Source organism: Megalobrama amblycephala, linkage group LG19, assembly GCF_018812025.1.
Source record: "Megalobrama amblycephala isolate DHTTF-2021 linkage group LG19, ASM1881202v1, whole genome shotgun sequence".
Lineage (NCBI taxonomy): Eukaryota > Metazoa > Chordata > Actinopteri > Cypriniformes > Xenocyprididae > Megalobrama > Megalobrama amblycephala.
The window spans coordinates 19,323,770-19,337,253 of record NC_063062.1 but is presented as its reverse complement, the minus strand read 5'-3'; the positions used below and the strand labels follow the sequence as shown (position 1 = coordinate 19,337,253).

General features: G+C 36.5%; 1 protein-coding gene across 2 annotated transcripts in view; it reads right to left on the bottom strand.

Moving 5' to 3' along the window:
• The window catches only part of ptprq (protein tyrosine phosphatase receptor type Q), a 93,785-nt gene that overhangs the window by 74,525 nt on the left and 5,776 nt on the right, over positions 1-13,484 (bottom strand). The window contains exons 4-12 of one of the 2 annotated variants that reach the window (XM_048168058.1): positions 12,783-12,963; positions 6,724-7,014; positions 6,350-6,634; positions 4,641-4,907; positions 3,318-3,578; positions 1,902-2,032; positions 1,478-1,607; positions 369-522; positions 179-285 (exon numbers count right to left, since the gene is read on the bottom strand). In XM_048168058.1, coding sequence (XP_048024015.1) covers positions 179-285; positions 369-522; positions 1,478-1,607; positions 1,902-2,032; positions 3,318-3,578; positions 4,641-4,907; positions 6,350-6,634; positions 6,724-7,014; positions 12,783-12,963 — 1,807 coding nt within the window. Of the gene's footprint in view, positions 1-178; positions 286-368; positions 523-1,477; positions 1,608-1,901; positions 2,033-3,317; positions 3,579-4,640; positions 4,908-6,349; positions 6,635-6,723; positions 7,015-12,782; positions 12,964-13,484 lie in introns of those variants that run through there. The other variant, XM_048168059.1, reaches the window with a different exon arrangement.

Genomic DNA, 13,484 nt, shown 5'->3' with positions numbered 1-13,484 from the left:
TCCAAATGAGTCACTTATAAGGTCCCGTTTCATGCTACATTAGAGGGCAGCTGTCTATATAGGCAATACAGCAAGGCACTAAGTTCAGTAACAGAGCTAATATGTGGATTTAAGTGAGAGAGTAGACAATAAGTTCTTGCTAAGTCTTGCACCAATATATCAGTGTAGTAACACTCACGTGTGTTAGCAATTGCAGAAGCAGGTAAACTTCGCCTGTCTCCACTAACACTGCTCACTTCAACAGTATACACACTTCCAGGCAACAGGTTTTCAAAGCGATATGTTCTAAAAAGAGAGAAAGCTGCAGTCCAAACCTCTCTCACATAAAGAACGAATCTTTAGGGCAGATAACTGATCTAAATCCGCACCTGTCATCAGACGCACTCTGATTGGTCTGCAGGATAAAGGTTGAGTTTCTGATGGACAGGATGAATGAGTCACTGACCCCCTGGCCTGCCCTCCAGCGCACACTGAGAGATGCTGATGTCCTCTGCAGAGGCAACAAGGTGACCTTACTGGGAGCTACAAACAGACACAAGGCAATTAAAGTGATCAAGCAGGGTTCATAAAACTCCTGGAAATATTACAGGATTGAACAAAAAAATTGTGATTTCCAGACTTATCCGGAAAAACTTTTTGACCCCAAACTTTTGAACGGTAGTGTAAGTAGTTAAAGGATTAGTCCACTTTTAAATACACTTTTCCTGATAAATTTACTCACCCCCATGTCATCCAAGATATCCATGTCTTTCTTTCGTCAGTCGAAAAGAAATGTAGGTTTTTGAGGAAAACATTCCAGGATTATTCTCCTTATAGTGGATTCCAATGGCTACCAACAGGTTGAAGGTCCAAATGTCAGTTTCAGATCAGCTTCAAGGGCTTTAAACGATACCAGATGAGTAATAAGGGTCTTATCTAGCGAAACGATCGGTCATTTTCAAAAACAATACAAAATATCGCCTTGAACGTACTTTCCGCTTCCGCATTCTTCATAATGCTTACACTGTATGTCCTACGCCTTCCCTATTCAACTTACGGTAAAAAACGAAACTGGCACCACGTTCGTTCTGTAAGTAGAATAGGGAAGGCGTAGGACATTCAGCGTAAGCGTTATGAAGAATGCGGAAGTGGAAAGTACGTTCAAGGCGATATTTTGTTTATAAAGCATAAACGGTTGTATTTTTTTCGAAAATGACCGATCGATTCGCTAGATAAGACCCTTATTACTCATCTGGTATCGTTTAAAGCCTTGAAGCTGCACTGAAACTGCAATTTGGACCTTCAACCTGTTGGTAGCCATTGAAATCCACTATAAGAAGAAAAATCCTGGAATGTTTTCCTCAAAAACCTTAATTTCTTTTCAACTGACGAAAGAAAGACATGGATATCTTGGATGACATGGGGGTGAGTAAATTTATCAGGAAAAGTGTATTTAAAAGTGGACTAATCCTTTAAGCCTGTGTGATTGTATGTTTACCAGCTCTGATGGCGATAATCACTGCTGGACTGTCTCTGAAAAATTCCTTCTCGGTTCGGACTGAAAAGTTGCATAACTTTCCTGCTATCACGTCTTTAAAAACTGCTCTAGTGTCCACGACCTTCTGCACCTAGAAGACATACACAACAAAGTTGTAAACAAACTATTTTCCCCTCGTTTGAGTATCTATTGTTTAAGGACAGCAAAAAACAAGACTTCAAAATCTTCTGTGCACAATTTCACTTTAGTTTCATAATGGTGATGGTGATTCCATTGATGGTGGCAAATCAGTATTGCACATTTTTTCCATCAAATGCTGCGCTGTATGCGGTCATCCACTCAAGAAACTTTTTCAACCTGATCTGTCGCTTAAAAGAAGAAACAGACATACACAGGATGTGTACTCACAAATATAGGATCATACCATGACAGTATCAGCACAGTTCATACACAGCGCTTCGTAATGATGGCCATCCCCCTCAGCCCTGTCCCACAAGAGCTCTATGGAGCTGTCAGTCACAACACCAGCCTGTACATGAGTGGGAGGGGCCAAACCTGTAAATAGATAAACAGACTTTCAAATTCAGTACTTCACCAGTGAGACTCTAAACTATGTTTGGAATAGCATACTACCATTCTAGTCATATCATTTTTGAATCATGGAGTATGAGTAGTTTGCAAAACTAGACTAAAATGAAAAACAACTGTTTTTCTTTTCAAGATTATAACTGGACGCTACTTGCTGCATTAAAAGGTGCTTTAAGCGATGTCACGCGTTTTTAGGCCAAAACATTTGTCACATACAGCAAACATCTCACTATCCGCTAACTGCCTGTCCCCTGAATACACTGTAAAAAAAACACGGTCTCTGTAGTCGCCACAAGTTTCAAAAACGGCAACAAAAACAAACTGGGGCAGCCTGGACCACGAAACATAATAAACATGCTTCAGCCAATAACCGACAAGAATGATTTTAAATGCGCGTTCATGACTGTTTCAGGAAGCACAGAGGGGAGGGGGAGGAGGAGTAGGAGGAGGAGGGAGGGTCTAGCTAGCCTCTGTTTTGTTTGACAACACTTCGAACGTCAACAGGAAGTTACTCCACCCAGGATCGCTTAGAGCACCTTTAAATATGCAATGTAACAAGATCATGTGACAACAATGTAGGATTATTTGCACTTTTTTTGCATACAGCATATTGTTTCGTATACTCTTTGTAAAAAAAATTACTGTGCAGTATAAAATAAGCAGTAAGCTGTTTCAATTGAATATTCAGTATTTGTCAAAAATTTGGAATCATTAGTCTCATGCTAACCAAAAATTGCATTTATTTGATCAAAATTATATGCTTTTATAAGAGATGTTTCTAGAGCACTAAATCAACATATTAAAATGATTTCTGAAAGATCATTTGACACTCAAGACAGTCACTTTTGATCAATTTAATGCATTCTAACTGAATAAACTTTTTTTTTCTGATTCAGTGCTCAAGAAACATTTCTTAGTGTTGAGCAGCAAATCAGCATATTAGAATGATTTCTGAAGAATCATGTGACACTGAAGACCATCAGTAATGATCCTGAAAATTCAGCTTTGCATCACAGGAATAAATTACATGTTTAAAATAAATATATTCTAATAGAAAATAGTTATTTAAAATTTTAATAATATTTCACAATTTTACCATTTTTACTGTATTTTTGATCAAATAATTGCAGCCTTGGTGGGCAGAAGAGACATATTTCAAAACCATTAAAAAAATCGTAATGATTCCAAACTTTTGACCGGTACAGTACTTATGTGAACAATAAGAGCAAAAGTTTCTTAAATGTTTTCTCACAGGTCCTCACAGGTGGTAAAGCAAAACCGTCACTGCTTGTGTCTCTGCTGGTCACAAACACATAAAAGTTATACTGCGTTCCTGGATTCAGGTTGCCAACTACCACTTTGGTGCCGTCTTTGGACACTGGCATCCAGGATTGATTGTTCTGGTGAGTAACGGTGATGCCGTCGTAAATGCTGTTTCTGGGCATCTGCACAAACAGCACCACAGAATGTGTGCCAACGGCATATGGGACAGCTATCTGAACCCCATCAGGTTCTGAAAGAAGCATAAAAATACATATTATAGGCTGAGACAGAGACTTACAAAGGGAAATTAAAGGTGCCCTAGATTCAAAAATTGAATTTACCTCGGCATAGTTAAATAACAAGAGTTCAGTACATGGAAATGACATACATTGAGTCTCAAACTTCATTGTTTCCTCCTTCTTATATAAATCTCATTTGTTTAAAAGACCGCCGAAGAACAGGACAACATAACACCGACATAAATCTCAACATAACACCGACTGTTACGTAACAGTCGGGGTGTACGCCCCCAATATTTGCATATGCCAGCCCATGATTGAGGCATTACACAAGGGCAGCCAGTATTAACGTCTGGATCTGTGCACAGCTGAATCATCAGACTAGGTAAGCAAGCAAGAACAATAGCGAAAAATGGCAGATGGAGCGATAATAACTGACATGATCCATGATATCATGATATTTTTAGTGATATTTGTAAATTGTCTTTCTAAATGTTTCGTTAGCATGTTGCTAATGTACTGTTAAATGTGGTTAAAGTTACCATCGTTTCTTACTGTATTCACGGAGACAAGAGCCGTCGCTATTTTCATTTTTAAACACTTGCAGTCTGTATAATTCATAAACACAACTTCATTCTTTATAAATCTCTCCAACAGTGTAGCATTAGCCGTTAGCCACGGAGCATAGCCTCAAACTCATTCAGAATCAATGTAAACATCAAAATAAACACTGTCTTACGCGATTAGACATGCTGCATGACGAACACTTTGTAAAGATCCATTTTGAGGGTTATATTAGCTGTTTGAACTTTTTTTATGTTGTTTAAGGCAAGCGCGAGCTCCGTGGGCGTGGAACACGAGAATTAAAAGGCCACACACCCTGAATCGGCTCATTTCTAATTATGCCCCAAAATAGGCAGTTAAAAAAATGAATTAAAAAAAATCTATGGGGTATTTTGAGCTGAAACTTCACAGACACATTCAGGGGACACCTTAGACTTATATTACATCTTTTTAAAAAAAGTTCTAGGGCACCTTTAAGTAAAAGGAAGATAAAAACAAACAAATCATACTCAGAGTCTGCTGTATGGTAACTGGTGCGCTTCTGTTGTTGTCCTTCACTGCAGTCACGCCCACTTCATATGTCCCACCTGGTTTGAGCTGTGAAAGAGGGACGCAGGTGGAGCTATTTACCCAGAACTCTCTAGTTTGGGTCTGATTTGTTATTCGGACGTAATATTCATCAACTTCCTCATCAGGTGAAGGCCACCAGCACACAGTCATGTTTTCCAGACCCACAGCATCAACCTTGAGCGAGACCTTGCGTGGAGGACTAACCTCTAAAACACACAGACATCAACAAAAAAAACATCTATGTGGATCTCCATAACCGTGTGAAAACCCAAATTATTAAGACTCAATTGAGGGGGGAATTCATTCAAAATTAATTTATAAGCATCTGCTTATTTGCATGCATTGTCTACACCAGTGGTCACCAACCTTTTTAAGCCCAAGATCCCTGACCTCGACCTTTATGAAAGACAAGATCTACCTATTGAAGAATTGATAGAAAAAGACAGCCTAGATTGTATTTAGTATTTCTATCCCCTAACCCTACCCCTACCCATCACAGAAAACCTTCTGCATTTTTACATTTTCAAAAAACATCACTTAGTATGATTTATACCAAAAAATGTCCTTCCCATCCTTGTGGGAACATTTTGTCCCTTTAAGGTAGGGTTTACAAGGACCTCACACACAGGGTACAACGGGGCTAAAGGTGCACCGGGTAAAAGGCAAATTTGATTTTATTTTCCTCTTAATCACTAGATGGCACAAAAACTTGCCGCAGCACTTTCCAAAACATCCGCTTTTCAAGATGCACTTGGAAATTTGCCTGATCCTCGATGCGATCGTGGACGCAAAGTTGATTCTGCGCTAAATTTATGTAATATTTAATGTTTTTTAAAATATTGTAGATTTAAATAGCAAATGAGAATCAGTAAAATTATTGAATATATTTTGAGACAAAGGTCTCGTTAATGATTTCCAGTTTTGTTCAAGGTAATTAAAGCAACAGTTTTTCAATAACAGAAGAATATGTAAAAGTATGGTATTTGGGGTAAAAAGTGCATCTGCTATTGGGGCTAAAGGCACAATAATTAACATGATAAACAGCTGGCTGACTTTTCCATTTTTTTGACATGACATGGTTAGATTAAGAGGGTAAATATCAAATATCAAGTTGGGTGTCCACATTAGAGATAATCACCATATTTATAATGAAACCATATTTAAAAATATATTAATAATATCATATAATAAAATATCATTTATTGTTACTACTGTAAATTAAATTATTATGGGATCTCCTTCAATGCTTTCAGAATCTTTACTTTTTAAAATAATTTTGTTTCTGTATTTTTAAAATAAATATTTTATATTAACATTTTAATGACAGTGTATTTATTGAACAAAAATGAATACTTTTATCAAAATAAACCGAAAATAGTACAAACTTTGTTAAAGTGATTGTTTTGAACAAATATTATCTTAGACATTATTAAAAACAACAGCAGCTTTATTGGCACACAATAGGTGAGTTTGCTGAGATAAGAATGGCAATTAATTTGAATAAGCATGTGTTTAGTGTTTTTATTAAGTTGAGCTATGGTTGGCATGTTTATGAGGCATATCATTTTGAATGGAAATACTGCACACAGAAGTGAATTCACCCCTCAGTATCTCCTACAAACTTTTTTTTTTTTTTTGCAAAACCTACCTGTAATGACAGTCTTGGACATACTGTCATTGCTTTCCACATCTTGAGCTGTGACAGTCAAAACTATGATCTTGTAAGCATGATACGCCTTCAACCCACCAATCACAGCGCTCCGATTTGTCTTATCCACCCGAATAGAATGGCCTCTGCCAGAGGATAGATCCACCCAGTGCAAGATGTATTGCTTGAACAGAGCGTTCTGCGTAGAATCAGGGGCGGTCCACCACACTGCAATCAGATTGGACTTAACAGCTGTCACTGTGAGATTCTGAGGAGGATTTGGCTCTGCAACATTAAACAAACAAACAAAAAAGCTCATTTCTGGGTAAACTATTCCTTTAATGTGTGTTGGTACTGTAGATGTAGAGACTTACTTGTATTGGCGATGAAAACGGGTCCAAGTGTCTGAGACGCCCCACTGGGGCGTGTAAGAACCAGTGAGAAAAAATAGACGTGTCCAGGAGAGAGACCTTGAACTCTCACTCTGTTTTGAGTGTTTGTGAGTGGCATACTTGACAGAGTTCCACCCATTGATTCATCTTCTGATTGTAGAGCGAGTGAAAAACCAGCAGACAAGTCCAAGTGAGATTCATTAGACCAGATAAATGCTGCTTCTGTCTCACATACACTCTCCAGGTACAGCCATTCACTACTGCTCTGCAACACTGTAACATAAACACATGTAGATAAGATTATTCTCAAAGAAAATCACGAATGAAATCTTGTTAAGGTCTCAAATATTTCTCTTAGACATCAATTCAAATAAATGAAGAGTAAATGGAGACTATGCTGCAAAAACCTATACCAGTTGTCACATTTCAAGTGGACCAGCAATTTTTTGCCAATCCATTTGTCATTTTAGTTTAAAGAAGCGTCCTTATAAGTAGACATCATCACAGTGTACTATTACCAAAGTCCCTTTAGGAAAGTCTGTTCACTCTGTGGCCATATTTGCAACTCCTCCGGGCAGCTAATTCGGGCATCTAAGGCCAAGTCCTATCTATTTTAATGGGGGAATCTAGAAATCGCAAAAACATGCTTGGCGACCTCACAATTAAATAACATATTTCAAATCAGCAATAAAATATGACATTAACTTTCCCATAAATGTTGTTTCTTATGCTCAAATAGCGTTAAAAAAGCTTATTTTTCAGGCTAGACGAGCCAATGCGCATGCGCAGTCCTAAGAGCGAGTCTCTCGGGTTTCTATGGGAACTGGAGCTTCTAACGGCAGCTGCAATGATGAAATGACTTTATCAATCAGCGATTGGCTCTTTTACTTAGAAGGCGGGACTTATTCCGCCATATTCTGCATTGCAGTTTCTCCCATTCAAAACTAATAGGAGTTAACCTATTAGTCTTTCTTTATCTAGAGTCTTTGCTATTACCCAACAAAATATAGAATAATTTAATAAAATAAATATTTTTTTTTATTTATGTATTGTATACTCATGTATACAGTGGCATGAAAAAGTATGTGAACCCCTTGCAGAATCTGTGAAAATGAGAATTATTTTAATAAAATAAGAGGGATAATAAAAATGCTCCAGCATTTCCTCCAGCTCCTGCAGATTCATCAGTTTTCAAGCATTTTTGCATATTTGAACCCTTTCCAGCAGTGACTGTAGGATTTTGAGATCTGTGTTTTCATACGGAGGACAACTGAGGGACTCAAACACAACTATTAAAAAAGGTTCAAACATTCACTGATGCTCCAGAAGAAAACACGATGCATTAAGAGTCGGGGTGTGAAAACTTTTGAACAGGATGAAGATGTCACAATTTTTCTTATTTTGTTTAAATATCATTGTTTTTCATTTAGTACTGCCCTTCGGAACCAACAGAAGATACTTGCATGTTTCCCGGCAGAAAAATTAAGTACAATTTACCTTGATATTTGAATTCAAAAGTTTTCACCCCCTGACTCTTAATGCATCATGTTTCCTTCTGGAGCATCAGTGAATGTTTGAACCTTTTTTAATAGTTGAGTTTGAGTCCCTCAATTGTCCTCAGTGTGAAAAGATGAATCTCAAAATCCTACAGTCACTGCTGGAAAGGGTTCAAATATGCAAAAATGCTTGAAAACTGATGAATCTGCAGGAGCTGGAGGAATTTTCTGAAGAACAGAGCTCAGTTTAACTGCTCAGGACAAACAAGAGACTCATGAACAACCATCACAAAACATAAAAACAGTCGTGGATCATCAGGTAACTACACACAGTATTGAGAATCAATGGTTCATATACTTATGAATGGGGTTATTTTAATAAATTCAGCTATTGTTTTGTCTTGTGAACTAAATGCAAACATCTTTTATGTAAAATATCTTACTCAGGACAGTACTAAACAAAAAATAACATGCATTTTTTATTATCCCTCTTATTTTATTAAAATAATTCTCATTTTCACAGATTCTGCAAGGGGTTCACATACTTTTTCATGCCACTGTATTCTCTAGAGTTTCAGAAATGTTCTCAACGTCTCAAACTGTGCTCAGATCTCCCAAGACACTAAAGTCTGCAATCAAAAGTCATAGACCTAAATATGAACTTAATATTTCTCATCAAATTGTTGTAAAACCAAATAATCTCAGCTATGCCATCCACATCAGTTATTTAATTTAATTTTTATTTTATTAATATTTTGAATTATCTTAAATCTTTATATTTTTAGGTTTAATTTTCATCAAGTTTAAGTTTTAGTTATGTGCTTTAGTCATTTTAATTAGTTTTTTTTTTAAATTAGCTTTATTTTTATTTAAATTTTAGCAATTTCAGTACTTCAGCTTAACTTGTTTCAGTTAGTTGCCAAGGGAACATTTCTAATTTTCATTTAAGTTTTTTCATTTAAGTTTTTCATTTAATATTTATGTATTATTTCAGCTAACAAAAATTATTTCTAATAGTTTTAGTTTTAGATTTACTTCATACTGATTTAATTAATAATAATTCTGGTCCACATTCATTTTATAGCTTTATATTTGTATTTTATGTCAGCATTTGAGTCCACTTTTATTTCTTCTAATGATGCTGGGGAAACATCTGTGACAATAGCTATGTTTCCATCCAAAGTTGCATATTTAACTTTTGCGCAAATTTTGAATATCGCATAAAACATTTATGCTCAAGCATTACAGAATGACCAAAAACAGCATTTCAGATGCTGTGCAACGAGATCGGTCCGCTGGTTAGTCCAGTTATGCTGTCACATTGCAGTCACATTGTCTTTTTTGATGCACATCAAGGAATTTATTCGGTAAAAGTGTTTCCATCATAGTTTATGCGCATGTTTTCGCGTTGCATAAAAAAAAATGTATCCTACTCATTTGAGCGCATAAGTTTTTTATGTGCATTTTTAGAATTTATGCGCATCTTGGCCTTTCCATCCAGCGTTTTTTATGCGATATCCCAAAATGCACATAAAAATAGGTGGATGGAAACATAGCTAATGTTTAGTTAAAGGGACTATATGTAAAAAAAAAAAATCATTTATTAATAGCTTTTATATTGCCAGTATGTGGACAGCTTGTAAGAAAGACTTTTGTTCATCCCCAAGCTCCTAGGTCATCTATGAAAAGCTGTAGACTGATTTTTATGTGAAGGACTCAGGACGTTTTTACCGCGAAAATCAAAAGGATGATATGGTTACACGCTCTCCCAAGAGTCTCAGTTTCATTCTATGACACAAGAAACGAATGCTTATACAATGTTCAGGATAATGCCGAAAGAGCTTTTGGTAACACTTTACAATAAGGTTCATTAGTTAAACATTAATGTATTAACTAACATGAACTAACTATGAGCAATATATTTGTTACTGTATTTACTAATCTTCGTTAACGTTAGTTAGCTGTTCATTGTTTGTTCATGTTAGTTCACAATGCATTAACTAATGTTAACAAGATTTTAATAATGTATTAGTAAATGTTGAAATTAACATTAACAAAGATTAATAAATGCTGTAGAAGTGCAGTTCATTATTAGTTCATGTTAACTAATGTAGTTAACTAATGTTAACTAATGAACCTTATTGTAAAGTGTTACTGAGCTTTTCTGTACAGTAATGTCAGTGTAATGCAAAGAAAATAGATTGATTCAAACTATAGTCTCACATAGCCAGATCTATATAGTTTCAAATATACTTTATAATCAAACTATAATAACAGTGTAATTTTAATTACCACATCTGTCGACATGATGCTGGTGAAGTGCAGAGCTGGTGGAAAGATACCCACATCATTATCAGATGCTTTCTTAACTGCTGTTTTCTCAACGCTGTTATTTTTGTTGTGCGTTCTTGTTATTGACAGGAAAGCATGCATCACATATTTACATATTTAAATGTCGCTGAGTTGGGATGTTTGTTAACAGTATATCGCTGTAAAGGTATTTCCAACTTCTTTTCATTTCTTAACGAAGAATGAGAAAGAACTTTGCTGTGGGTATCGGGGCCTTGAATCGTCTCTTGTATGTTACAAGCACAAGCTAAAGGGTTAGTTCACCCTCTCTCAAGATCCATAAAGGTACTAAAAACATATTTAAAACAGTTCATGTGAGTACAGTGGTTCTATGTTAATATTATAAAGCAACGAGAATACTTTTTGTGTGCCTAAAAAACAAAATAACGACTTTTCAACAATATAGTGATAGGCGATTTCAAAACACTGCTTTGGAGCTTCACGAATCGAATCAGTGACTCAGAGCACCAAAGTCACGTGATTTCACGAGCCGTTTGATAGGAGATCCGAATCACTGATTTGATTCGTAAAGCTCTGAAGCAGTGTTTTGAAATCGCCCATCATTATTGTTACATGTTCACTGTGGTATTCCTTAGTTTGACCTAGTTTCTGTCTGTCAGTCTTTCCACCCGTGTTCATTATCGCCCTCATTAGTTCCTTTGTTTGAGACGTGTATATATACCCTGTGTTTTTTCTATCATTCCTTGTCCATTCTCGTTTATGTTGGATGTGTATCCTGCCTGTTTCTATTATTAAATTCTACTCCATGTACTCTCCTTCATCCTTGTGCCTTCATCTACACACGTCACATAACAACTATATTGTTCAAAAGTCGTTATTTTGGTTTTTTGGTGCACAAAAAGTATTCTCTTTGCTTTATAATATTAAGGTAGAACCACTGTACTCACATGTATTGTTTTAAACATGTTTTTAGTACCTTTATGGATCTTGAGAGAGGAAGTGTCATTGCTGGCGATGCAGGACTCACTGAGCCATCGGATTTAATCAAAATATCTTAATTTGTGTTCCGAAGGTCTTACGGGTGTAGAACGACATGAGGGTGAGTAATAGAGTGCCCCAGGGATGACGCATTTTTGTAGGCAAAACCCGGAAGCGAGTTAGCATTTCAGGACTTCCGGTTCCAACACCGTAAAGTCTATGGGTTTTTTGAATGGGTTTTTGCTAAATCGCCTGAAATACGGTCTGTAGTTAACAAAGCCTCTAAATACTTTCACGTTTTGATCTATGACATAAAACACACCAGTTATAACCCACTTGTGATTTTTTAAACTTTTACTGTGTCTTAAAATCGGCGGTTGCTAACAAATTGCTAAAAGGGACTACTTCCTTTGGCGGGGACTTTAGACGTCATCATTAAAAATGGGACATTTGGACAGCATTTCTCATGAAAATGTGGATAAGTATTCATAACAGCGCAGATCATAATCAGCGAGCATGTTTTTAAATAAAGTTGTTTTCTAAATAAAGTTTGAGGAAGCTTGGTGGTGACGACGTTGATCCGCGACTATGGTGTGCTATAGTCCGTTTATAGCCTACTGTTAGCTTTTTATATCTGGCGACTTTATTTAGGCTTCAAAATCTATAAGTATTGTGTTCACTTGTAAAGATTATCTTGATAGACAAAACGTGTAAGTGTCATAACCCTTTGTTAAACACAGAGCTTATTTTCTGCGATTTTCCAAAAGTCTATGGGAAAAATGCATAGGCTTTCAACCGAGGGAACCCGTGCGCCGCTAACTTCCGGGTTGGCCTACAAAAACACGTCATCCCTGGCTGGGGCACTCTATAAATGACAGAATTTTCATTTATGGGTGAACTTACCCTTTAAGTTGCTGGCTGCTATTCAATTAATGGCCACCGATGTTGCTAATAACAAAGGTTTGTGAATTATAGCCCCTTTAAAAGAAACTTCAGAGCTTTAAATGAGCAACCTCAGAGCAATACAGTCTTCCGCAGGGCATTTCTCTGAAAATCCTTATCGCACAGCTTGATTTATCAAAACAGGACATATTCCTGGATCAACATGCTTTGTTGGTCCAGAAACAACATTCCTATCAACCCAATCAATCCTGACTCTAACCCAACCCCTTTTTCCAAGAACAACAGTGGATGTTGATCGAGGAACATGTCCTGCTTGTGTAAATCATACCCCCCTTATCTCCCTCCTTCACTCACACTCTTCTTGACAAATATACGGGAGCTGCAGGTAACACAGGAAAGCAGTAAAGAAGTATCCTGTTCCAGTGGCATTCTTCTGCATCGCAACGCAGCCTGTTTGATTGGGTGCAAGTGACGATGTCACTTCAATATTTAAGTTGTAGGTAGAGCCATCAGACCAGCGGAGTTCACCTTCAGTCTGTAGATATTAAAAACAGAGGCTGAATGGAATATACTATATTCTGCATCCTATTTTTAAAAGTTTCAGTACGCAAAAAACAAAACAAAACAACTCATTTCAAACAGTATAAAATCCACCAGTCTGGTTCAGAAAGTAAAAATCACATTTATTTTCTCCTTAGGGGAATAGATTTTTAACTTATAAACAACTAAAGACAGATCTACTATGAGGTTATTCTTCAACTTATTTATTTTTAATAATCGTGTTTGAAAAACTACCCATGATTCTGCAAAGAAAGCTCCACCAACTAGAGAATCAAAACAAGTAAATTGCGCCAAAAGAACTTCAGCATCTGCCCAAACCCATAAAGCACTTCGAATGACGTAGAAGTGTGATTTTCAACTATTTTTTGCAGCAAAAAAAAAACTTCAGGAACCATTTTTGTATAAAAATGCCTTAAATGAATGCAAATAATGAGTGAAAAAGCATATATGCATACAGACAATTTGCATACTGTTCAGAGTATACATGCTGCATAC